This window comes from Fusarium verticillioides, chromosome 3 (genome assembly GCF_000149555.1).
Source record: "Fusarium verticillioides 7600 chromosome 3, whole genome shotgun sequence".
NCBI classification, from domain to species: Eukaryota; Fungi; Ascomycota; class Sordariomycetes; order Hypocreales; family Nectriaceae; genus Fusarium; species Fusarium verticillioides.
In genome coordinates, this window is record NC_031677.1 from 625,403 (window position 1) to 648,122 (window position 22,720).

At 47.6% G+C, this 22,720-nt stretch overlaps 10 protein-coding genes across 10 annotated transcripts; 5 read left to right on the top strand and 5 right to left on the bottom strand.

Moving 5' to 3' along the window:
• Positions 1-23: 23 nt before the first annotated feature.
• Positions 24-2,095, top strand: FVEG_12587 (hypothetical protein). Its single transcript, XM_018901932.1, has 3 exons — positions 24-956; positions 1,017-1,309; positions 1,375-2,095. The coding sequence occupies exons 1-3, from the start codon at positions 432-434 to the stop codon at positions 1,910-1,912; spliced, it is 1,356 nt and encodes a 451-aa protein (XP_018760538.1). The 5' UTR covers positions 24-431; the 3' UTR covers positions 1,913-2,095.
• A 199-nt stretch (positions 2,096-2,294) lies between these two features.
• Positions 2,295-4,578, top strand: FVEG_12586 (hypothetical protein). The gene is made up of 8 exons (XM_018901931.1): positions 2,295-2,551; positions 2,612-2,686; positions 2,750-2,803; positions 2,856-2,926; positions 2,985-3,196; positions 3,258-3,364; positions 3,416-3,680; positions 3,732-4,578. The coding sequence occupies exons 1-8, from the start codon at positions 2,382-2,384 to the stop codon at positions 4,338-4,340; spliced, it is 1,563 nt and encodes a 520-aa protein (XP_018760537.1). The 5' UTR covers positions 2,295-2,381; the 3' UTR covers positions 4,341-4,578.
• Positions 4,579-4,956: 378 nt separating this feature from the next.
• Positions 4,957-8,974, bottom strand: FVEG_12585 (hypothetical protein; the record flags this gene model as incomplete). The annotated part of the gene is made up of 2 exons (XM_018901930.1): positions 4,957-8,366; positions 8,419-8,974. The coding sequence occupies 2 exons, from the start codon at positions 8,972-8,974 to the stop codon at positions 4,957-4,959; spliced, it is 3,966 nt and encodes a 1,321-aa protein (XP_018760536.1).
• A 338-nt stretch (positions 8,975-9,312) lies between these two features.
• Positions 9,313-10,967, top strand: FVEG_12584 (hypothetical protein; the record flags this gene model as incomplete). The annotated part of the gene is made up of 2 exons (XM_018901929.1): positions 9,313-9,740; positions 9,794-10,967. The coding sequence occupies 2 exons, from the start codon at positions 9,313-9,315 to the stop codon at positions 10,965-10,967; spliced, it is 1,602 nt and encodes a 533-aa protein (XP_018760535.1).
• Positions 10,968-11,486: 519 nt separating this feature from the next.
• On the top strand, positions 11,487-12,943 carry FVEG_12583 (hypothetical protein). Its single transcript, XM_018901928.1, has 4 exons — positions 11,487-11,923; positions 11,972-12,314; positions 12,378-12,746; positions 12,800-12,943. Exons 1-4 carry the CDS (start codon positions 11,502-11,504, stop codon positions 12,929-12,931), a joined length of 1,266 nt encoding a protein of 421 aa, XP_018760534.1. The 5' UTR covers positions 11,487-11,501; the 3' UTR covers positions 12,932-12,943.
• Positions 12,944-12,972: 29 nt separating this feature from the next.
• FVEG_12582 (hypothetical protein) lies at positions 12,973-14,583 on the bottom strand (the record flags this gene model as incomplete). The annotated part of the gene is made up of 4 exons (XM_018901927.1): positions 12,973-13,677; positions 13,727-13,882; positions 13,934-14,467; positions 14,530-14,583. The coding sequence occupies 4 exons, from the start codon at positions 14,581-14,583 to the stop codon at positions 12,988-12,990; spliced, it is 1,434 nt and encodes a 477-aa protein (XP_018760533.1). The 3' UTR covers positions 12,973-12,987.
• Positions 14,584-15,291: 708 nt separating this feature from the next.
• FVEG_17302 (hypothetical protein) lies at positions 15,292-16,323 on the bottom strand (the record flags this gene model as incomplete). The annotated part of the gene is made up of 1 exon (XM_018906554.1): positions 15,292-16,323. One exon carries the CDS (start codon positions 16,321-16,323, stop codon positions 15,292-15,294), a length of 1,032 nt encoding a protein of 343 aa, XP_018760532.1.
• Positions 16,324-16,846: 523 nt separating this feature from the next.
• FVEG_12581 (hypothetical protein) lies at positions 16,847-17,656 on the top strand (the record flags this gene model as incomplete). The annotated part of the gene is made up of 1 exon (XM_018901926.1): positions 16,847-17,656. The coding sequence occupies one exon, from the start codon at positions 16,847-16,849 to the stop codon at positions 17,654-17,656; it is 810 nt and encodes a 269-aa protein (XP_018760531.1).
• Positions 17,657-17,770: 114 nt separating this feature from the next.
• FVEG_17301 (hypothetical protein) lies at positions 17,771-20,022 on the bottom strand (the record flags this gene model as incomplete). The annotated part of the gene is made up of 3 exons (XM_018906553.1): positions 17,771-19,485; positions 19,541-19,919; positions 19,972-20,022. 3 exons carry the CDS (start codon positions 20,020-20,022, stop codon positions 17,771-17,773), a joined length of 2,145 nt encoding a protein of 714 aa, XP_018760530.1.
• Positions 20,023-20,594: 572 nt separating this feature from the next.
• On the bottom strand, positions 20,595-22,637 carry FVEG_12580 (hypothetical protein). Its single transcript, XM_018901925.1, has one exon. The coding sequence runs from the start codon at positions 22,453-22,455 to the stop codon at positions 20,761-20,763; it is 1,695 nt and encodes a 564-aa protein (XP_018760529.1). The 5' UTR covers positions 22,456-22,637; the 3' UTR covers positions 20,595-20,760.
• Between the last annotated feature and the right edge of the window lie 83 nt (positions 22,638-22,720).

The following is a 22,720-nucleotide window of genomic DNA, read 5'->3' on the forward strand; positions in this document are numbered from 1 at the left end:
CTGAATCATGCATGACTTTTACCTCAGTCCTCGCTTGTAACGGACATCACCATCTAAAAGTCCGATAATCAACAGCGTAGCCAATGCATCGAAAGAACTTATAGCGGATAACAAATAAATCTTTCTTTCTATAATGGAGCGCCGGTCCAAAACTCGAGCGACGCTTGCCTGCCTTCCTTGTCGCAACCAGCATCTCAAATGTGATGGCACACGTCCTACTTGCTCCCGATGCCAAGGCCTGTCCAGAAACTGCGCATTTCCCGAATCGCGTCGAAGCGGTAGCTATAAAGCAAAGTCAAGAAAAACGTGGGCTCAAGATTTCCAGCCGCATAATTTGACACCCACCGATAGCCTTACATCGCTTGGTCCGGAACTACAACAGCCACCATCGGAGTCACTCTCAAGCTTTGGAGTGATGGAGAGTCAACACGATGGGGGAATCGAGCTTATCGATTTGTATTATGAGAACTTTCACCCTTGTCATCCTTTTATCCTGCCGAGGTCAGCTCTTGAAGCGAGGTATGCCGCTGGATACCCTAACATTCAGCATGTCATGGCTGCTGTTCAACATATTGGCTCTTTCTACACGAGGCAACCCTGCCATTGGAATCCAAGATTCTCTTTTGGGGCAGACGGAACAGATAGATGGATTCACCGTGCAGGCGACCCTACTCACGGCATTGGCAAAGAGCATGTGCGCGGAGCAGGGCCCTGCCGATGAACTACTATTGAAGGCAATGCACCAAGCAAACCTCATTGGCATGGATACCAAGGCACTTGCAGACATTGTTTCTGAAAGCGATCCGGTGCTCGCAGAAAGTTGGAGGCGCACAATGTGGATGTTGTACGTGAGCGACGCAAACTTTGCCGTTATCCGACAGGACTATACCTTGAGGCTGAAGGACATGAGCTTCGACGTGGAACTACCATGCGAAGATAAGGAGTACAATGAAATGGTGATTCGCCCGGACATATCCCAGTATCAATGTCTTCATTGCTAAACTGAAACTACAAAGCTTATCCTGCCGACAAGAACGACATTTGCAGAGTATCATAACCGCGAGTACGACATGCAAGAAAAATCGTTTTCATCGTTTGCATACTACATCGATGCAAGTGTAATATTTGCTACCACACTCCACGCATCGCTCAAGTTCAAGACGACATCTAAAGCAGAGACACTGTGTGATGACCTCGAGGCCAAGATCGCTGGCTGGTTTGCCATGCTACCGCCAAGTAAACGAGATCTCGATGTTCGGCCTGCCTTTTTGGATCAGCTGATTTTCCAATCACATATGATGATGTACACGTAAGAGAAGAAATCGCATATGTTTTTAGCTAGTTGCGCAATCGAGCTGACCAAAAGAATCATAGATGTCTCGCTTACATACACAGGCCCTTCTCCACCCTTCGATATGACCCTATTGAAGCAATCTCAAGCTGCGGGTCGCCTCCCCCTCCGCTGTTCTTAGGAATCAGCGGTGGAAGCGGACTGAACCGTCAGTCACATCTGCAAAAGCTCTTGCAAGCCATCCGCAAGCAGAACCAGTGCCTTATCATCCTTCCCGTCGGCTCAGCCCAGCTATCCCCTTTCGTCATCTGTATGGTTGCCTGCTGCACCATTGCTCACCTCGTAGCTTGCAAGTCGGCACTACCAGAAGATGAAGCCGAAGTAGCCCGATCCCGGATCCGCGTTTGCCTTGGCACGCTCAGGCATTATGAGGGCATATGGCCGAGGGCCAAGAAGATATTACTAGAACTCAAGAGAATCGCCAATTCCATTCTCCAAACTGAGATGGTCACCTTGCAGTTTCAGTCCGCCTATACTGAAGTCTCTGCAGGTCAGCAAGACACCACCATTGGGGATTTATTTGAAGAAGAGTGGCTTGATGCTCTGAGGGATTTGACATGAGGGGAGACAGTGGAGGACGTGTTGTATTAAAGATCGTAAAGTGAAGCTGTAGTGGCATGGACTGAGCTGATGAGTAAACAAATGAAAAATATTAAAGAGCAAAAGCGGTGCTAGAGCTTTCTCGGTGATTTGTTTTTCTATGTATCATCTAGTCTACTATCAATAAAAGTGATAGACCAAGTACGTACTCGGACATCTGTTCGCTCTCTTCCCCGAAAGTGGTCATCCATGGTGAATTGCTTCGGCATACAGGGGGGCTCCACCCAAAACCCGAATTGCCTAAGGGCGGGGCGAAACCCTCTGGTCGTCCCGAATACCCTCACATTAATCGGACTGTATTAAAGAAAGCAGCTGAAAGTTCGGACAAGAATTTTAGTATAAAGCAAAACACGTAGGCTACCTCATATCTTGAGAGGATACAACACCAACACTTCACACATTTTAGAGTCATCATCACTACATTGTCAGCATGACAGCACAGTATTTCCGGACCACGGCCCTGGGCACGATTGTCAGGTTAGCAACAAGAAATCGATTCCTCGCATTGAAGAACTACAAATATGAGTATCCCAAGGAAGCAAGCAGCGAATCCTCACACTCCAATCCTCAGATTGAGGATGGTTGCATACTTGTTGGATGGTAAGTGATGAGTATTACTCTGTTAATCTTTCTTTCTGCCTTTCTCACGTCAGAAACCAGGAAATCAGACGATGATCCCGAGAATCCTCACAATTGGTCTACGATGAGGAAGACTGCGGTGGCCGCCCTGATCTGGTAAGTTTATATCTGGTTCAGTGAATCCCCATCACGTGCTGAAACTAAAACTCTTTTCAATAGCTTATACACTTTTACCATCTATTGCGGGTCGTCGATTTACGTTCCAAGCGTCGGGTACGTTGAAGATTTGTTACATATGAGGACGGTACACTAAGTCGGCGTGTAGACAAGTCATGCAAGAGTTCGACGTCACAGAAACAGCCGCGTCGCTAGGTCTCGCCCTCTACGTTCTCGGATGTGTGTTCTTCTCAATCACCGCTATGATATTTTGATATAGGCTGATGATAATCTACAGATGGATTTGGGCCGCTTCTTTTTTCTCCGCTCAGCGAAATCCCCTACATCGGCCGTAACCCGATCTACATTATTACTTTTGCCATCTTCAATCTTCTCTGTATTGGAGCGGCATTGACAGAGAGCTTTGCCGGATTCCTTGTCATTCGTTTCCTGCAAGGCTTCTTTGGAAGCCCATGCCTCGCCACTGGCGCTGCGAGCCTCACCGACATGGTAACGCCTAATCTTCTCAAGTGCCATCGTACTTTCTAGCGACTAATTACCTGCCGAATAGTTCTCCGTTATCTACATCCCATACAGTCTAGCGGCGTGGTCAGGCGCTATGTATTGTGGCCCGGCACTTGGCCCATTGCTTTCAGGCTTCTCAGTTGTTGTCAAAGGGTGAGCTACTCCTGATTCTGTAAAATTTGGACCTCTTCTAACCAGCAATAGATGGCGATGGTCTATGTGGGAGCTGCTGTGGCTCTCGTGCTTTGTCTTCGTCCTCCTCGTTGTCTTCTTACCCGAGACATCTACACCGACGTTGCTGTACCGCAGATCGAAACTGCTGAGCGAAGACGCTGGCTCGGAGAAATACATTGACGCAACGTCCATTGCGTTGAGGGCGGTGAAACCCAGGGATGCCATAAAAGCGGCGCTGATTAAGCCATTTGAGATCTCCCTCAAGGATCCTTCAATCGCGTTTGTGAACATTTACGTAAGCTGCCTTGACAAAGTTACCTGTCTTACATCTAACCCCTCCGTGAAGACTTCCTTTACTTATGGAATATACTACTCCTTCTTCGAGGTTTTCCCACTTGTCTATCCCAAGATCTATGGGATGAACCTAGGAGAAACAAGCGCTGTTTTTGTATGCGTTTTAGTTGCGTGTATTATTGGCATCATATGGTACCTATGTTGGTATCGTTTATGCATCGAAAAGCGATTCAAAGCACTCGGATCATATGATATCCCCGAGACCTTCTTACGTCCTGGGCTGCTTGGTGTCTTTGGTGCGCCAATTGGCATGTTCTTATTTGGCTGGGGCGCAAGAGAGTCAATTCCCTGGGAGGTGCCAACGATGGGTATTGTCATTTACTGCGGCTTCTCATTTGTTGTGGGCTCTGGGATCTTCATCTATCTCCCATTGGGATATCCTCATTACGCGGCTAGTCTTTTCGCCGCCAATGATGCTTTGAGAAGTTCGTTTGCCGCAGCTGCTATCCTGTTTGGTAGGCCTCTCTACCTGAACCTGGGAATCGGGAAAGGCTGTAGTCTATTGGGCGGTTTGTGCATACTTGGTATTGCTGGGTTCTGGTATCTCTTCCGCTATGGAGATCAATTGCGAAAGCGAAGCAAGTTCACAACCCAGCAGTAGATGCAGACGAGAAGGATTACGATGAGGGTCAAATTAAACTATCCGACAAGCAATATTAGTAAGACAAACTGCAATTCTTGATTACGCTGCACTTTTAGAACCTGAGTCAGCCTACGTTTTTTGGCACGCAATGCATACAACCTGTACCGAGTTTATTGTTTACACAGTAACCGTCAACGATACATTAGATATATATTATCTCCCTTTCAGCAAAAGAACAATAGACAGTGAAACCAAGATTACTAATTCATACATTGGCATTAGCCGACAACATCACCTAAAACGAGCATGTGGACGGACTTGCGGAGCGGCACTATGTCGACAAACTATTATACCCTGTCAAAGACTAAAGGCCGTGGTATCGGGGCCAAGTTCTGGGACAAGAAAGGCTTAAGCTACAATTTAATACCTATAATATCTCTAACTTCGGGCTGGAGTATATACCCGAGCCTCCGGGATGTTTTGTCGTTGTCTTCTGTTCAATGGTCCAATGCGGCCGCCTTGGGCGCCTGTGCGGACTTGTGCCTAATGCATATAAACACCTTTATAGGCCATATTGATTAACATTCTGTGTTTTACCAACTCTCTATTCCCGTATGACTCTAAGTTAACCAAGCTATTTAGGTGGATCTAGAGCATGCGATCTCGGACATAGTTGAAAACCTCTAGTAAAGCATTCTGCGCATAGAAACATAAAGGTTTTGCACTCCTCACAACGAAATCTTTGGTCATCCCGTACACTTAAGGTGCAGACATAACACCAGAAGAAACTGGGTTCGCAGGCTACAGTCTCCGCGTCTCGAGCGAGAGGCTCCAAGTTGAGAAATGGACCAGGTAGAGTCCTGAATGAGCCGCTGGCGGTACCGTGGAGAGCTTCCTGTGTTTTCAGTAGTTGTATCAAGTCTGGTTTATTAGAGCGTTGAGCCCACCAGAGCAAGTCTCGGCCGATGCTGACTCCTTGTTGTACATGACATCCTTCGGAGAGGAGGAGTTTTGTGACCTCCAAATGCCCATTCGCCACTGCTGCGAATAAAGGGCTCAGGCCCAGCCAATTTTCGGTGTCTTTATCGACTGAATCAACGGAAAGGAGTAACTCTACCATGCCAAAATATCCGTTTCTTGATGCTATAAACAGAGGCGAGAATCCATACGTAGTCTTCTGATTCACAGAGACACCAGGCACTTCGAGAAGAAGCTTCAAGAGTTCGACATTGCCCTGAAGCGTGGCGGCATGTAAAGGCCTCTCGCCTTGCAAGTTTGAACATGCGACAGTTCTTCCTGCACCATGGGAGAGTAGTTCCTTGACAACCTCACTGGATCCTCCGACTGTCGCCGCCAATAATGTACCGCTACCACAAGCCTCGATGATGTCAAGAGCATTTTCTGCCCCATAATCCAGTAGTGCCCTCACGACGTCTGCATCCCCGAGGAGTGCTGCAACAAACAAAGCCGTCTCACCCATTTGATTGGAAACTGAAAGGAGTGTCTGAGCCCCAAAGTTGAGCAATTCGCGGACGACAGCCACATTACCCAAAGCAGATGCAAGACATAAAGGCGTGTTCAGTTTCTTGTTCTGCATTTCCAGAAGACGTTGGTGTTCTGGCTCTGAGTATTGAAGTATCAACCTGATATAACTGGCGTGACCAGTTTTAGACGCCACATGTAGTGGTATGTTGCCTTCCTCGTTCTCCATCAGCATCGACTCCTCGACGCCTGGGCGAAGAAGAATACTAATGATCTTATCGCGCCCTGTCACAGCGCACGCAAGATGAAGCGCCGTGTCGCCATCGTTGTTCGGAATGGACAGTGTCGTTGCTGCACCGTGCTCTAGAAAGAACTCCACTAGCTCGATATGACCTGAAGATGCTGCAGCTTGAAGGGGCAATTCCCCGCTACAAGATTGAATTAACAAGGAAGAAACGGCTCCAAACTCGAAGAGAACCTTGGCCATGTCGATATCACCGTTCTTAGCTACAAGCATCAGCGGCGAGCCTAAGCTGCACTGATCATCTGTTGCTAAAGTGTCAGGCCCATTCTGAAGAATAAATCTTAATACTTCAGCACGGCCAGCTAATAGACATGCGCGGTGTATAACATTAGCGCCATCCACGTTTCCGATCCTGACATCAGCTCCCTGCTCCAGTAAGTACTGGTAGCATCTCGTATTGCCCCCTTCCGCGGCAGAATGTAAAGGCGTGATGCCATACTTACTACGTGATGACCAGTTGACATTCGACTCCACCAGGATCCTGACAATTTCTTCAAAACCACAGGATGCTGCTGCGTCGAGGCATGTCAATCCATTGATGTCTGTTATGTTCAAGTCGGCACCGTGTCGAATAAGCATATTCACTAATTTTGCTGAGCCGGATAAGCACGCCCAAAAAATCGGTGTGCGTCCAAGAGCACCAATCTCATTGACCTCTGCATCGTCAAACAGATGATCTGCCATTTCTATCCACCCTTTATGCAATACTAGTTCAAAAGGGCGAAGCCGCAACTGAAGGATTGACTTCGAAACCGATACTGAGCCCTGACGTTTAGCAATGTAGTTTCCTAACGCGATATAACAAGGATTGTTCCTTTTCAGAAATGCCTTTGAAAGGTCTATAAGCGATGGATCCATGAAGCCTAAGTTGGCGTGCCGAAAACAGAAAGCCGCCGCATAGAGAAGGAAGCTTGTCGGATAAATCTCAGAGTCTTCATCCTCTTCCCAAACTTGCGGCAAGCTCAGATATTGAATGCAACTCCGTGCTATGGCTGTATGATGAATCGTTTCGCATTCCATGTTTGTTATGTCCTTGGGTTGCATCCAGAGTGGGGCCGGCAGATGTTCAAGAAGATATTGGCGTACGGAGAAATGTGGTATGTGAAGTTTCCCATATTCTGGCGATGAATTCTTCCGGTCGTGGACTTCCACGAGGGGGCCGCAGAGTCCAAGTATCTCGCCTGCAATATACTCGTCGTCGACATTCTCGGGGTAATCGTTAGGGTCCAGTTCTTCAAACTGATCGATTAGCACAGCTTTAACGACTGCATAGATAGGAAGAGAGTGGAATGTGAATGCAGTCCAACGTAGAAGAGCCAAGGTTCGATCTCTGTCCTGATCCGACATGTTCATGATCCTACTCCAGTTTTGATCATAAAGGCGATTAAGACCGGAAGGCGTATTGCTCACCACTTCCTGAAGTCGCTTCTTGCTCATTGTGTTTCGCAAAGACTGCTCTTGCATTTTGATCCACAGAAACTGTCCTTGACACCGATCTGTCATGGACTTTGAGATAGCTAACCGCAGATCCTCGCTTTTGCCAATGAGCTTCCTATTGACGACCGACTGGGAAAAGGTGGCCGTGTCGGCCTGAACATCATTCGTACCGATTCTGTACTCTAACAAAGTTTCTTTATGCTCCACAAGAGCCTCTCTGATTTCAGGCTCGCCTCGACTTACGAGGAGAAGCTTGACGTCGGCGCCTGCTATAGCACCTATGATGTCTCGTAAGAACCTGGCAACAGATGCGTCGCCATTGCTCAGCTGACAACACTCATCTAGTCCGTCTGCGACGAACACGCAACCTGGTACTGCTGTGATCATTTGCTTAAACAGGGCAACCAGAGTTCTTCTAGAGGCATGTTCGGAGGAGTCATTCTCCCAGGCGCGACGAATACATTCAAATGCGTTGTTGGTCTTTGCAGAAACTTGACGTTGCCATGATCTCAGAGCGGAGAATGGATCTTCTCGACTTTCGTGATCAGATGTGAAGAAGAAATGGGACACAGGCGTTTCGAGGGCCTCAGATAAGTGGTGAACGATATGAGCAGTCAAAACGGTCTTTCCAAATCCTGCAGGCCCGTTTATCCATAGCACACTTGGCCTAGTTGAGTCCACTGGTGAGAGCCACGACTTAAACGCAGGTCTTTCAAATATCCATTCGCATGTTGTGTCGACGCGATTGGCCAAGGAATCTTCGTATTTATCGTTTGGAGCGGATTTTCCGAGCCATGATAACACATCGCGCTGCTCTTCAACTTGTTTGTCTTAGCCAAGTGATACCGAATAGTGTGAGGTGGCAAGACTTACACTTGATCCCCTTCTCGATCTTGGTTAACATTTGACGAATATCCTCTACCCATGCTGTGCTCTCCAATCCTTCAATTTTTTGGCTTTTGTCCTCTGGCGAAATCAGATTATAAAGTTGCTGCACCAGCTTCTCAAAGACGTCGACCTGCTCGGTGCGATTCTCTTTTCCACCAAGGGCCCATTTCAATCGCTTGCCTCTAGACTGTGATAACCCTCCAAACTGCCCGCTTTGTAATCTGGTTCCGGTGCGACTTCTTTGGAGCATTGACTCATCGCAGATAGTCTTTGCTATGATTTCCAAGATGCTCTCAATCAGATTCGCCGCCTCTTTGTTGTCGAGTCCACGATGGTGATCGGGCTGTAGTCGCCCATTGGAGATGCCAACACTGACTCCCCATTGTTCAAATCGAGCTCTAGCCGCTCGGAAGCGTGTATCCAATACATGGGATTCAGAATTCGACTCGCGGTAAGTTTGAAAGCGAGAAAGCGAGTCCAAACAGACGCTAAAGAGACCAGCGAGTCCGACAACACCAACGGCGAGGCCGGTCACTTCCATTTTGTCGAAACTGTGAAGATTTGGAAGAGGATGAGGGAAATTGTCGGTGAGACTACGATATTATTGTAATCAGCCAATTATGCATCAAGACCTAACAAGGCTCTCAGCGAGGCTTCCAGGTCGCATGTTGGGCCGCCACAAGGCAGACTGCAAGACGCTCATAGTCAACAGCCAATTGGAAGCAGAGTAGTTGCATGTCACTTAGCAAATTATGCCAGTAAAGCAAATACCTGCTAATCGATATCTGCGGCTGAAAATAGAAACACGAAACAGTAAGTAAATTTCCCCCTCCAACTCCCAGCACTTTCTTCATTCTGTACCAACCAAGCATCTTTGCAATGTCTGATCCGCTTTCTGTGACAGCGAGTGTTGTCGGAATTGTAGGCGCACTGTTACACGGCTCTAAGCGACTCTATGAATTTATTGACTCCCTCCAAAATGCCCCAAAGGATGTCGCCGCGCTATCGACCGATTTGAGAGCCCTGTATGAGATCCTTGCCCATATCACGAATATCCAGGATAAACTATCTGGCCACCTCGACCTCTGCGCCAGCATAAAAGCGCCCTTGGAAAATTGTTTGAACATATTTGACGAGTTCACTTCCTTGCTGCAGGGCTTCACCCAGACCTCAAGAAATGGGACCGTCCAAGTCCGAGTCTGGAAGCAAATGGCCTGGGCATTCAGAGATAAGGAAATCCAGCTTTTCAGGGACACGATTACGGCATATAAAGTATCGTTAGATATGGCGTTGAGTGTTATGACATTGTAAGCGCGCCGTGACATCTGTGGTTATCCTTTCCTAACTCTCTTGCCCTTAGTTCTACTATTGCATCAATAAACGAACGCACCAAAACATTCGAAACAGACTTCAAAGAGGAGTTCAAACACATCAAGCCAAGATTACAAGCTTTAGATAACGATCGTATCGAATTGGCTAGTGTCGCAGGCTGTAAAGGCTCTGAATGGTATGGAACAGAGGCCAACTTTGCAATGAAGCGTTTTCTCGAGTATACAGAATCATTCTGTGACTCACCTCCAGCATCGTTCCCTGGATCCCCGACTTTAGATCATTCTAAAGCCTGCGATGAGCTCGATACACAACATAGGTCGCCAGGTACAGCATCATCACGCCAACTCAACGACAACAACAGCACAGTACCATCCAATGGAAAGAAATACGTGGGGTTATTTAGTGAAACAGACCATCCTCAGTTTATCGTCTATCCATTCAATTCTGATTTACCAAAGGATGAAGAAACCATGCCAATGTGGCAGGAAAATTCAATGCTGGGACCGGCAGATACATTCGTCGATTTAGAGTCTGGGAGCCCTTCTAACACTCAGCCTGGCGCCAAGACCCCGGACCCAGCCACGAATCAAGACAAGCAGGCGGACCAATCGTCTACGAACAATGTTGCTTCTCCCAAAGCCTCCCTTGAGTCGACACATCACGAAGTCAAGGCCCAAATACCTACTGCCCCAATACCCAGACCGATAAACATCTACAGCAAAAGTGGATTTGACGCCCTCAAGGTACTCATGCTGGCTATCACTCGGAAGAATTCCCAATTCGATATCGGCCAAATCGACATGTCATGTTCCTTTGTCGTCTGCGATATTACGCTTGAAGACTGTCCTATAGTTTACGTCTCTGACAGCTTTCAGACTCTGACGGGGTATAGTCGACATGAGGCTCTTGGTAGAAACTGTCGGTTTCTCCAATCGCCAGACGGCAAGGTTGAAAGAGGTTCCCCAAGGCCATATGTGGATGACGGTACTGTGTACAGCCTCAAGACAAATGTGGAGGAGAAAAGAGAAACACAGATAAGCATGATCAACTATCGGAAGGGAGGTAAGCCATTCTTGAACTTCCTTAGCATTATCCCTATACCCTGGGATACGGACGAGATTCGTTACTATGTTGGTTTTCAGATAGACTTGATTGAGCCTCCCACTGTATTCATGCCAGGAAACATATGGACACAGTTATAATGACCATGATTATAATCTTGAGCGCGATTTAAATATACGCTGTAATGAGGACTGTAGCTAGGGCGAGTTTGTTTGAGATAAGTATTAAGTTGCTCCGGTATATTAAATTGGATACTTTCAGATATATACCTCTTCGAGTAAGACCTGAAGATAACAGTATCAACTAGATTATCCGAAGTTGTCTCTTCTCAATGGAGCCTGCTAATTGATAGCAATATTCTTAAGCAAGGGCCAGATTTGGGTGGTTCTCGTACTTGGAGCCAGAGTGGATCTAGTAAATTATGGGATTATGCGTTTTGGAGGTACTGTTTCGTAAATATGCAATGCACTAAGCACACCATGTCAGCATGCCGTTTATACCCCTAGCCGTAGATGTAGGCCAACCCATGACGCACCGCAGAATCCTTCCAAAAAACACTGTTCAACGCCGACGGGCTGGGACTGGCTTGGAAAAAGTATTTAAAAAGAACCCTCCCTCTTCTTGATGCCAACAAATAAACCCATCCCTAATCACTATATCACGAAACTATCATCATGACTTCGAACCCCAATCCTTTCTCCTACAACGACCATTCCGGGGATGAGCACGAAGACATGGAGCAAACTTCAGACTCGACTTTGGACAGCTTCTTAACCAGCCATTCTGGCTTGGGTGTTGCCCCATCACCACTTCGGCTGAGAAGCCCAGTTGTCATCCCCCAGAGACGCCCCGGAAACAAAGAACGGGGTTTCGTAGAGGCATACGCGCCTGATCTTCAGGCTTTTGGTATTGATCAAGAAACATTCCTCGCACTCATACGATCTATCAACAAAGCTGCCCAAGCGTCTAAATGGCTCTATGCCATCCAGGTGGCTGCTATAGGCACCGGATTCATTCCCAATCACATCGCTCTAGGGGTTTCCACTGCCGTGCAGATCGTCGCCGGGATTGTCGCTAAGACGGAGACTCGATGGAAGTAAGGTTGTTAGTTTCTCTCTCGTTCTTGTGACTGATCTTTAAATAGAACCAACTCGTTCATGGATCGAGCAAATATCAGTTTCTTCCAGCCGCGAGGACTGTATTGTCTCCTCATGTCCTACAATCCCATCTCCACCAGCAACAAAGAAAAGACTGACCCAGTGCAAGCCATGTTGAAGCATAAGTCGACAGCTGGAGCCTCGTCCAAGACCAGAAGAAACCTGCGAAATCCTTCGGCTGGTGTGTCCCACGGCCAAGACGATCTCCCCGACTCTGTTGCGACTCTTGTCTACCCAACCATTGAGCGGACGACTCAGAACTCATACAAGAAGAAAGCGGTGTTTGCCAAGCTGAACAACTACTTTGATCAGCGAGCTCAAGCACGCTACGTAGGCAGCATCACTCTTACACATTGCCCTTTAGTCTCGTTCGCTGACTCTAGATTTACGCAGGCCTCTGAGAGTAATGGAGATATACTCTCCACCACTCCGCAAAAGCCTTTCTCGAACCGCTTCCTCGACCCAAATCATCCTGTCTCTAACGGTGGCTTACTTGGCCTCTTATCTGGGGGCAAGCTGACACCAGACCTTCAAAAGCAAAAAGAAAGTATGCGCTCTGCCATGGCCGATCAGGAACAGCTGATTCGGGACCAACAGTCTGCCCAGATGGCAAATCTCATCTCTATGCTCCAAGGCATGGATCTTACGGCTGAAGAGCAGCAAGCCTATATCCAGCAATATGAGAGTGCATACGAGATACAACTGCAACAGCTTCAGGATCAGTCTGAGCTGTTAGAGAACGGACAGCGTCGAATTAATCGTGTATGCCACCCGATGTAAAGTTCTAGACAGATTGTTAGCTGACGAAGAGCTAGAACATTCTCTATTTAATGATTGTCAACCTACCTTCACCTGAAGAGATGGAAGCGGCTCAGAACGGTAGATCGGTCACGGATCTTGGAAATAATGGCAACGGCGTGACAATTGCAAGTGTGGATGTAGAGTAGACATGACATGGGTTTGCACATGGAGCCTCAGCGTTATAATATCGCGCGTGAGTAAGTTATTTAGTTCTTGGTTTCGCTCTATTCATGACCACTCGTGTCTCATTAGCGCTCTGCCACGGCCACGTCTCAAAGAATGCTCGTAGCTGGCTGCCGTGACTTGGGTCCGTAAATATCCTGTAGAGTAACTCTTTCGACGTCTCAAAGGCAGCATGTTCTTGTCTTGCGACAAAGCTTACGACCACACTAACCGGAAACCCCACAAAGTTGATGAAGATGGCCCCCATATCAGGCCTCTGAAAGAAGGGAACCATGAGCAAGACTTTACGGCAGTACAGCCAAGCCGTAGTGTCATCGGCCATGATTTGGTACAGGAGGCTGCAAGTCGCCCAGTAGATCATGCCCAAATGAGCCATGGCAAAGTCTTTTGGGGACAGAGAGGAATCCTGGGTTGCAGGGATCGATATCAACCCTTCGGCGAAGCTGACACTAGCATCGCCGAGAGAATTGCACCAGTTGCGTAGATCTTCGCGGCAAATTCGGCATCTTTCCTGCAGCTGCTTATGCAATGACTCCTGCTGTGTGGCATCAGCAGGTTCTCGCTCAAGGTCTTCCAGGAGACCAGGAATCTCCAGAAGTATGTCCACCAACTCGTCCTTCGGAGTCTTTGGTACCGTGGACCATGGTATGGACTTCCACCCTTGGGTGTCAAAGGCCGACCGTTTACGGTTATGAATTTCAGGATAAATCTAGAGACGAATCTTAGTGTGGGGTTGAGATTACCAGTATCTCTCGTACCAGATGTAGGCGACCGTCTGCAAATAGCTGGTGAGCAATGCCTTCTTTGTAGCTCTCTGGACCTCTGGCAAGGATAATGGCTTTTTGTCCTGTCGAGTGACGAAGCCAGGTTATTCCGTGGAGGCAAGATTGACGGCCATTAGATACTTGAAGTAACTGCGCGGGTCAGTCAACATGGGAGGACAACAGCACGGGGATTAACAGTACCTCAAATGCTGCGAGAAGCGCAGATGTCATTAGCCTAGGTTCTTCTGTCGTCTGTTCCTGTTTGATATGCGGCAAACACCGAGCCAGGATCTGCAGCGCCTTGGAGTACATATGAAATGCCTCCATAACGACAGATAACTGTTTCATTTGCTGCCCAACCAACGCCAGTGCGTTGGCGAGAAGCCCAGCACGAACGCCCTTATCGTTTTTGGCCAAGTCTTGCACGACTTGTATCCACCCCGTAGTCGAATGCCTAGTGGCCTGCAGAGAGAACATCTGTCCATTATTGGGGAGGAGGAAGCGCCAGTAGAGAAACAGGTACCTCGACTCCGCTGCTGTGCGTTCGAGTGATAGGTCAAGTAAAGGCGTTGATACCGCAATCTGGTCCAAGGCACGTGGGGGAGAATACGATCTAGACGGCAGAGCGCTGTGGCCATCTTGGGTCCTGTTGACGAATATTGGAGGCCTTTCATAGCCACCACAGCTGAGTCCAGCCCGGGTGCATCGGCGACACCAGGGGCGAAGCTGATCACACTGGAAGTAAATCAGCAGACAGATACTTGACTGACAAATGTAAGAACTTACCCCAAGCTTACGACTCTTGCAGGTATGGCAAGCTTTCGAACGACCTGGCACTCCGACCATGACATGACCTTATGGTTGAAAAGCTGGTATGGCGATGGGACGGAGAGTTGTTATTGGGCTTGGCCCCTCAGTCAGATATCTGCTCGGCTACGCGTGTGCCGATCAGCTGTCGGAATGGTGGTCCTGTCCCGCACAATGCTTCCCAATTTGTCTTAGCTCATGGATTACTTTTGTTTGCCATTTACATCCAGGGTGTGACGAATGAATATAGCATATAGCGATGTTAACTATAATTACGATATCATGGAATGGACTTTCGTTAATTACATATTGTTAAATATTGATTTCGAAGTCTGATTCTCGTAAGGGTTTGCATTATTATATAATTTAACTGCCTCTACACTCAGACGCTAAAGCCCATCTAGTAACGAGTATCCAAGTATTATTGAAAGAGATTAAGATATGAATTAATTAAGTCTTAAGATTTACAATATCTTAACAAAATACATTAAGCTAATATAATAAGAAGTTCTAATAAACTTAGGAGTTTATATATATATATATTTAATAAATATTAGTTTTAAAAAAGATATTAGACTACTAGTTATTAATATAGTAAGTTATGAAAATATAGTGCCTAGTAATAACTATTAATATATACTATTTAAATTTATGAATAATAAAGGCAAGTCTTAAATATTAATTTTCTTTCCTAATCTGAGGATAGATAGGCAATTATCATTATTGCGGTGAGATCGTAGTACCTCATGTATTTATACCTCCTGTTTTCTCATCATATTTGATTCCAACTTTTCTATCCTCCTTAACCTCACCGCATGACAAAGGTTCCAGATGAATACATAGCCCATTACCCCAGCTACCAGCACTGCAACCGCCGCGATCGGCCCAACAATAGCCAACACAGTAAAGCACATAGACGCGCTCTGAAATGCATCGCTCTCTTGCAGCATGGTCGTGGCCAGCCCAACTTGCATCGCAGCCAAGATAAGGGCAAAATAGACCGTTGCCACTGTGATGGGCGCCACCATCTGCTTGAAGAAATGACGGTAACTTGAGTATGGGTTCAGATATCCATTGACGAATGCGTGGACACCTCCTGTACGTGAGCGGAAACGCCATATCCATTGGATCCGGGGGAGCCGAAGATTGCCGTATTTAAATCGTGGATTGACATCGAGGTCTGATGCTTCAAGATGGTCGGTGAAAGAGGAGACGAAGGCGGTCCAGCGCTCCCAAGTCATGGATTCAGAAAGAATGCCCTCTGCTTTTGCAACCTTCCAGTCGGACTTGTCTTGGATCAGCCATGTATACGACTGGACCATACCGGCAGCAGTTGCCCATAAGTTGTCGTCACCACAGCACAGATAGCGCTCCCAAAAGTCAAACGACAGTAAATAATCTGGACATGGCTTCACAAACAGCCGATAATCATCCCAAAGCAAGTGCAAGTCCGCTTGCTCAGCACATACAATCTTCCGACCGTACACGAGATGCTGATGTAGAGGTCGTCCAGGCATCGGTTTCCCGACCATCCAAAGCTGGTTATGGATCTCGTTGAGCCTAGACACGTCTAGCTCGACTTGTAGGTATTTCTCGACACCATAGTTGAATTTTAGTCGATTCAGTTTCCCTTTGTGTGCATAAACAGCAGGCAGAACAAGAGTGTCTGGCTTTGACTTCGCGAGAGTACTCGACTCTTCAGGGATGTGAAACAGTGATACGGATTCATCGAATGGCACTGGTCTGGCGGTATTTAGAGTCTGTTGGCGAGAGATTCCGTGCATTGTGGACCGGGGAAGAAGATCCTGGCTTTAGACTTTCTCCAGTATTGTTTTTCGGAGTGATTGTACAAAAATACAAGCGAAAGAAGCACGCACAAGGTCGGCCATAAGACCAGGATGTAGTCTCTGTTAGCTGACGTCACGGTAACCCTTGCTGATAAATGTTGATGGTGAGAATGATCAATTGCTGCGAAATGGTTATGACGAAGGAACATAACGTCACTGTGCAGTTCATAAATTCATTTCGATCAGCTGATTGGTTGCCCTTATGCAAAGGCAGGGGATCTGTAAGCACTTCGGTCACGGAGTGCCTAGAAACGGTGATTTAAGCCGTTGATGTGCCAGCTGTGCCGCAATGACAACGTTGAGCATGCTGAGACAGAATTACGAACAGGAATATACAATTTAAGCCTATTTTACTGATTTCTCAACTGGCTGGGAGCACTGGAGAGAGGGTATTCCCTTTCATGTCCCCAGAGCCCTCGTAGAATGATTCAGTTCGCAACAGTCAGCATCGCTATTCATCATGAATGCTATATATACTCTCGAAGCCAAGGCCCTCGCAAAAGACGAAGTGCATAGGAAAAGGCTTGAGGAACAGGTCGAGCGACGCAAGGCGCAGGAGCAAGACAAAAGCAGAGGAGAAAATGTGTGGTTCTCTCGTCGGATCAAAGACGGCCATTTATACCACTGGGCATTATTCATGTACGGGAAGAAATACGAGCTGAGACTCCCCTCGCGACAGAAGTACAAGAACCTACCAAAAGGACATCTCGTTGGATCTTTGGTACCGTCATTCGACTACGAGAGCAATATTGCGCCGTGGTCCATGCAGGAGGAGATGATGCGGCTTCGACAGGAGAGCCTTGATAGTGAGGGCAAGCCGTATGCCCAGGACTACTACATCTGCCAGATCGGCTGGACCAAGCTATCAGAAACAAGAGTTGACGAAGAATGTGAGGCCGCTCACAAATCGTTTGGGATATATGTCCTCGGTTTCAACGACTGTCAGAGTTTCTTGCGGCAATTTGCGAAGCGCATCATCAAACAGCCCGAGGACTGCGCACTCGACTTCTGGTGGTTTGAAAAGAACATACAAACGCCGTACCACGAGTTACAGCTAATCCCGGCGGATGAGAATATTAAGGCGTTTCAGCTTTACATGCGGACAGGCTTGTATGGCTCTGTGGGTATGACAGTTGGGGCTGCCGGAGCGACGTATGAGCACCAATACCAACCGCAAGAACCAATGACGAACGCAGCCGGCAGTAAAGGCGGCAACAATACAGCTGACGATGATGACGGGTGCTGCGATTGTGGTGGGTGTTGTTGCTAAAGCAATATGGCGGCTTTCTATTTATACCCGCAACCCTTATATCAATATCATAATGAAGATCAAAATATTTCAAAATAAATTGAAGTCTCTTTTGACGAGCATTAACATAGAAGTTCATATCAGTACAACTTCCTCGAGCTCTTTACCCTTCAGACTATGCAAATTATCCGACAAATCATACATACTGCCATCTTCTGTCTCTGCTCGATAAAAAAGAAACCCCAGACCTTCTCTTCCATACACTGTTGGCTCTCCAGATCTTTTCGAAATAATGAGCACGCAGTAGCCAAACTTGTTGCTGTTTAACTCAAGGTACCAAAGTGTTCGTCGCTCGTGGCAATCCCCATTCTCGAAGTCAAGTATAACAATACCTACAGTATGTCCTCCTAACATGACTGGTCTGTAGGAAGTATGACGGATCTTCGAGAATGGTTCTGTACCCATGAGACCTAACGCATGCTTTGGCACAGGTGACTCTTGGCCAAGCTTTCCGATTTGGGGTAGCGTTTTTGGTATACCCATGAAACTCATTGACACCGGTTGTTCGATCCAGCTAGGTGTCCCCTGATCGCTCTTGTGCGAAACACGACGAAGTTGCCCTCGAGACAAGTCACTGAAAGCCGTATTTAACTTATACTTATCACCACCTAGTCGAAGCCCAAACTTAACAGCATTCGTACCTACTGTATCGCTGTCAGGAACAATGTAGGTGACAGCTCCATCCAATGATGCCCATGACCAGCTTGGCGCACGAGGCGATTCGGGTTTCTTAGTCTGGGTTCCGTCAGCTACGACCCAGCATAAATCTTCGATGAAGGAAAAACCCCATAGGCCAGCAAGATAATCATCCGAAAGCCGACGCTGTATAAGCGAAGCAATGCCAGCCAGGGCTGGAAGTCTGTCCCTTGATCTGGTTAAAGCGCACTGAGAAAACCATTCAACAATTTGGTGCCACTCTCCGATAGCCTGCCGAGGTTGCGATCGCGTAAGGATACTTGGTCCAAGTCCAGGGGTACTTTCAAGAAACTCATATCTCTTCGTTTCGAGGGACATAACCCGATTGAACTCGGTTTCAAAATAAGTTTGTGATGGAAGAAAATGGAGAATCCTTCTCGAAAGTAAACGCTCTTGTAGTACCCATCCTCGCCAGTTGATTGCGCTCTCATGTACTATAGCCCGGGAGAACTGGCTTGGCAATGAGAACCGAAAAGCCTGTTCGTTTTCTCCGCGGAGAATGACCATGCTTTTGCGAAGGGCCCTGTCCAAAAATCCTTTGTTCTCATTGTCTCTGATATGACATGCGAGAGTACATATAGAGTTCCGGTAAATGTCCCCCATAAGCCTTGACTCACGCTGCCAATCAGCCTCATCATCTTGTATAATGCAGAGCGAGTCGATCCACAGGTATCGGACGCCCATTTCTCGGCATATGATAATAGCTTCCTGAAAGGTGCGGGAAAGCTTTTGCCACGGAATAACTTTTCGATGGTCTCCGATGTTATTTCTAGTTGTCGTGATATGGCCTGTTGAGCTCCAACGATGGCTCAAAGTCATGTAACTGCCCAAGGTTCCGCTGTTTGGTTCAAGCAGCCGAATCGGTTTCGAGTTCAAAGTATGGCATGTATCGTCTTCATTTCCCACATCTATCACGCGCGAGGGCAGGGTGTTTATTGCCCTACCACTGGTACGCACATCTTGCCAGAGAAGCATTCTCGCATAATAGAGCTCCAAAGATCCCCAGGAGAGGTCACGCCTGGGTGTACCAAGACTGGGTATATTTGATGAATACGGCGAGCGACATGGAGCACAGGTGTTCATTATCTCGGTGTCTAATCATGTGTCAATCCTGGTTTTCTTCGATTTCCAAGTAGAATAGTAACTTACCAATATCAGGAGACACTTTCAACACACAATAAGCCCTCGGTGATACGTAAACATCGATGAAGGTCACCGTGTCCTTCCGGCCTCTCAGAGCAACCCATCCTGGGATCCCTGACACGAAGCGATTGTTGAAAATTACGCTGCTGGATATTTCTCTATCAAGCCGATCTGCGTCGTATTGGTCCATTACAGCAGCGGACGTAGCGAGGAATTCCCTTTGCAGTCCTCTGCGCACAAGATTGCATAGGGCGCAATGAATGGCGCGTGATGCGAGCTCTAAATATCCGTTGATATGTTTCTGAAACTCCGGTCCTAACGGGAGCCGAATATTCTTGCAGGTATCACAAAATCTTTGCCCATCATCATCTGTGACCGGCTCACGCTGCGCGCTGTTAAATTGAACAACATACAATCAAGATCACTGGAATACTTACTTCAATCTTGGTGACATATTGCGTCAACTTATTGCCGCTCTGGACATGCATCCTTTAGTGACGATTGTTATGATCGAGTTAGAAGAAAATTGAGAATCAGAATTGAAGTATATATGACTGAGAAAGCAGCTTTAGATATCGCTTTATTGACCCTTGGAGGGGCCCCTGATCGCGAAGAATTAAAAGACTATGTCACGAGGTGACCTGGCAACTACAATTACAATTACAATACATTTCAAGCTATTAAATTTCGGCTATGCGGCGAGGCTCCCACGAGGCTTGCATTGGAACCCCTGGCAACATCAGCAGCGCCGCCTTAGCGGTGAATGACCCTGGCTCAGTTTCCGGCCAACACTTAAGCTTACTGCATAACAATATCCCAGTAAGTCCATGGTAAAGACCCAACAAGACTTTCGATCAGGCACCCAAGGCGGGTCCAAACCACTACGATGCGCACAGCATACCCTGCTAGCCTACTAGGTTCTCTCTGACGGAATAAGCTCTCAGCCACAAGCCTCAACTGCAAATAACACTTCTAGCCCACAACTTAGACCCTGCTAGCCTACAAGGCAATAAGCAAGAAACAAAAAAAACAAAAAAGCCCCTATGCACAATATTACACAACGGAGCTTCAGAATATAATCAAGCTAAATTTGCTATTTATCTTGGGGCTACAGAACGGCGACATTTATCATTGGACTACGGAGGTGATTTGTAAGCCAGCTGAAGTACACATGACTGGTCAGTGGCATCCCTCATATCGTAGAGTGTCCGTTGGATTAGGCCACCTTAGGTTCCAGAAAGTGGAACAACGACATGGTCGTTGAACGCCAGCGCTGGGTGCCAGTCCTCCTGATCTTTGCTGACTCTTGCACCGCTATTGAGACACCAGCTCACAGCATTGGCATATGCAGTACCAACTCTGAACGCAAATTGCGTGTCTGCAACTTGTGCCGCCCATTCCTGTACATTCTTCGCCTCCTCTTTCCCGAAAGTGTCGCCCTTGGCATGTGGACAGACATCCTTTAGTGGCTGCCAGAACGCAATTTCTATCAGCACAAGCCCGAAGGAATAAATATCGTATTGCGTCATGTATCTCTTTGCTTCACTACCGATATAATCAGGATGCCTATAAATACTTCGTCCAACCTGCGCTGATGTCTTGGCGGCATCGATGTTGGACTCTTCAGTATCCTGACGGGAGAACTCGAAACCAACGACGGAAGGACGAAGCAGATCAGTACGAGGACCAAAATAGACGATACTGTAACTGCTGATAGCCTTGTGAACCCAGCCACTACTGAACAGCTCTGAGTACGCTGATGCAAGGGAGAAGGCGATTTTCATCCGGACTTCGAGGGGAGCCAGATGGAAGGATTGACGTCCTAGCCGCTCGTGTAGAGTCATGACTCGAAGGTTAAGGTTAGTTGATATGAATGAAGGCACCTCATATACAATCCACCAGCATTTATTAACTTCATCCTCTGCAAAGCCGATGGCTTTTAGGATGCAATCGCTTCTCCCTGGCCGAAGCATGGCAACAAGACGGCTCAGGCGCATTTGCAGCTTTGAGTGGTTGGCCATGGACCGCTCGTCATCCCATGACTTCTTCTCGAACATAACCAGTTCACCACTCGCCTTCCTTGTGGAGACGAGTCTGTCCCTATCTAGCGTTCCCGATCGCATAGCAAAATCGCCCATATTTAGCTGGGGGTTGCCGCGGAGGAAATTTGTCGTACTCGGAGCTGCAGCAACTGACTTCCTGTCCACCAGCCCGCGGAGTGATGATTCCATGGCGGGACTTCCCTCAAGGGCATCTCGTAGGAGGGAGACAGTGTTCTCATCATCGGCCTTCCCGACGATTATGATGTTGACTCTTGTCCAGTCTTGTTTGTACTGAAGACTCTGGCGCTCTGGTAGAAGTTGGTTCAGTTTGTTGGTGTACCTCTCCAGCTCAGCCACGCAGTCGCGGAACTTAGACTTGTTTCCCAACGCCCATCGTAGTCGACCTGGCAAGGTGACCTTGAATGTCCCAGCCGGGAAGAAAGCCCTCTGTTCCTTCGAGATCAAAGACGGCGCCCCATCCTCCACCTGTTTCCCAGAAAGTGCCAGGCCTTGCTTATGAAGTTCTTCATTCCACTTGTACGCTAATTCCTTTTGCCTCCGGCCTACATCCTCCACAGACGTCGACACGATACCGAATTTGGCTTGTAACTTGTTCAGGTCCTGGAAAAGTGCGCTTATGCAGTCGAGCGCATTTCGTATCTCTGGGAAGATTGGGTGTAGAGCTTCGATGAGTCTGCCTTGCTCCAACCCCGCACTTCGACCCCAGCACTGCAGACGGAACTGCTCGAGCTTGAGCTGCACGAATAACTCCTCACACTCCTTCGGGAAGTGTATCGCTGTGAGGACTAGGTCGACTGCTCGTTTGGCGCCTTCGTAGGTGATTTGTGTGAGGGCGATGATTGAGCCGGGGTCAAGCATCGTGTTTGGCTAAGATGTTCCTGGCTGGGCTAGTGGTGTGAGCTAAGTGGGATAAGGCTGGTTGACGGTTTGGATTCTGATGTCGTCGGCCTTCAGATCCGGTGTGTTTGAGGTTACACAATTGAAGTCAAGTTACACAAGATAATTTTGTCATCAGTGCAGCCTGATTTCACGGTGTTACGTGGCATATGCAGCAAGAAAGTCCAGAACTGAATGGACTGGGCTGAGCTGAACTTGGGTGGCTTAGGGTAGCCAATCACAGTCA

Coding starts and splice junctions, on each gene's coding strand:
- FVEG_12587 (XM_018901932.1), top strand. CDS start 432: ATGGGGGAATCGAGCTTATCGATTTGTATTATGAGAACTTTCACCCTT. Junction 957..1,016: donor ATAAGGAGTACAATGAAATG/GTGATTCGCCCG, acceptor GAAACTACAAAG/CTTATCCTGCCGACAAGAAC. Junction 1,310..1,374: donor TCACATATGATGATGTACAC/GTAAGAGAAGAA, acceptor AAAGAATCATAG/ATGTCTCGCTTACATACACA.
- FVEG_12586 (XM_018901931.1), top strand. CDS start 2,382: ATGACAGCACAGTATTTCCGGACCACGGCCCTGGGCACGATTGTCAGG. Junction 2,927..2,984: donor CGCCCTCTACGTTCTCGGAT/GTGTGTTCTTCT, acceptor GATAATCTACAG/ATGGATTTGGGCCGCTTCTT. Junction 3,365..3,415: donor TTCTCAGTTGTTGTCAAAGG/GTGAGCTACTCC, acceptor AACCAGCAATAG/ATGGCGATGGTCTATGTGGG.
- FVEG_12580 (XM_018901925.1), bottom strand. CDS start 22,455: ATGCTTGACCCCGGCTCAATCATCGCCCTCACACAAATCACCTACGAA.
- FVEG_12583 (XM_018901928.1), top strand. CDS start 11,502: ATGACTTCGAACCCCAATCCTTTCTCCTACAACGACCATTCCGGGGAT. Junction 11,924..11,971: donor AAGACGGAGACTCGATGGAA/GTAAGGTTGTTA, acceptor ATCTTTAAATAG/AACCAACTCGTTCATGGATC. Junction 12,747..12,799: donor GACAGCGTCGAATTAATCGT/GTATGCCACCCG, acceptor ACGAAGAGCTAG/AACATTCTCTATTTAATGAT.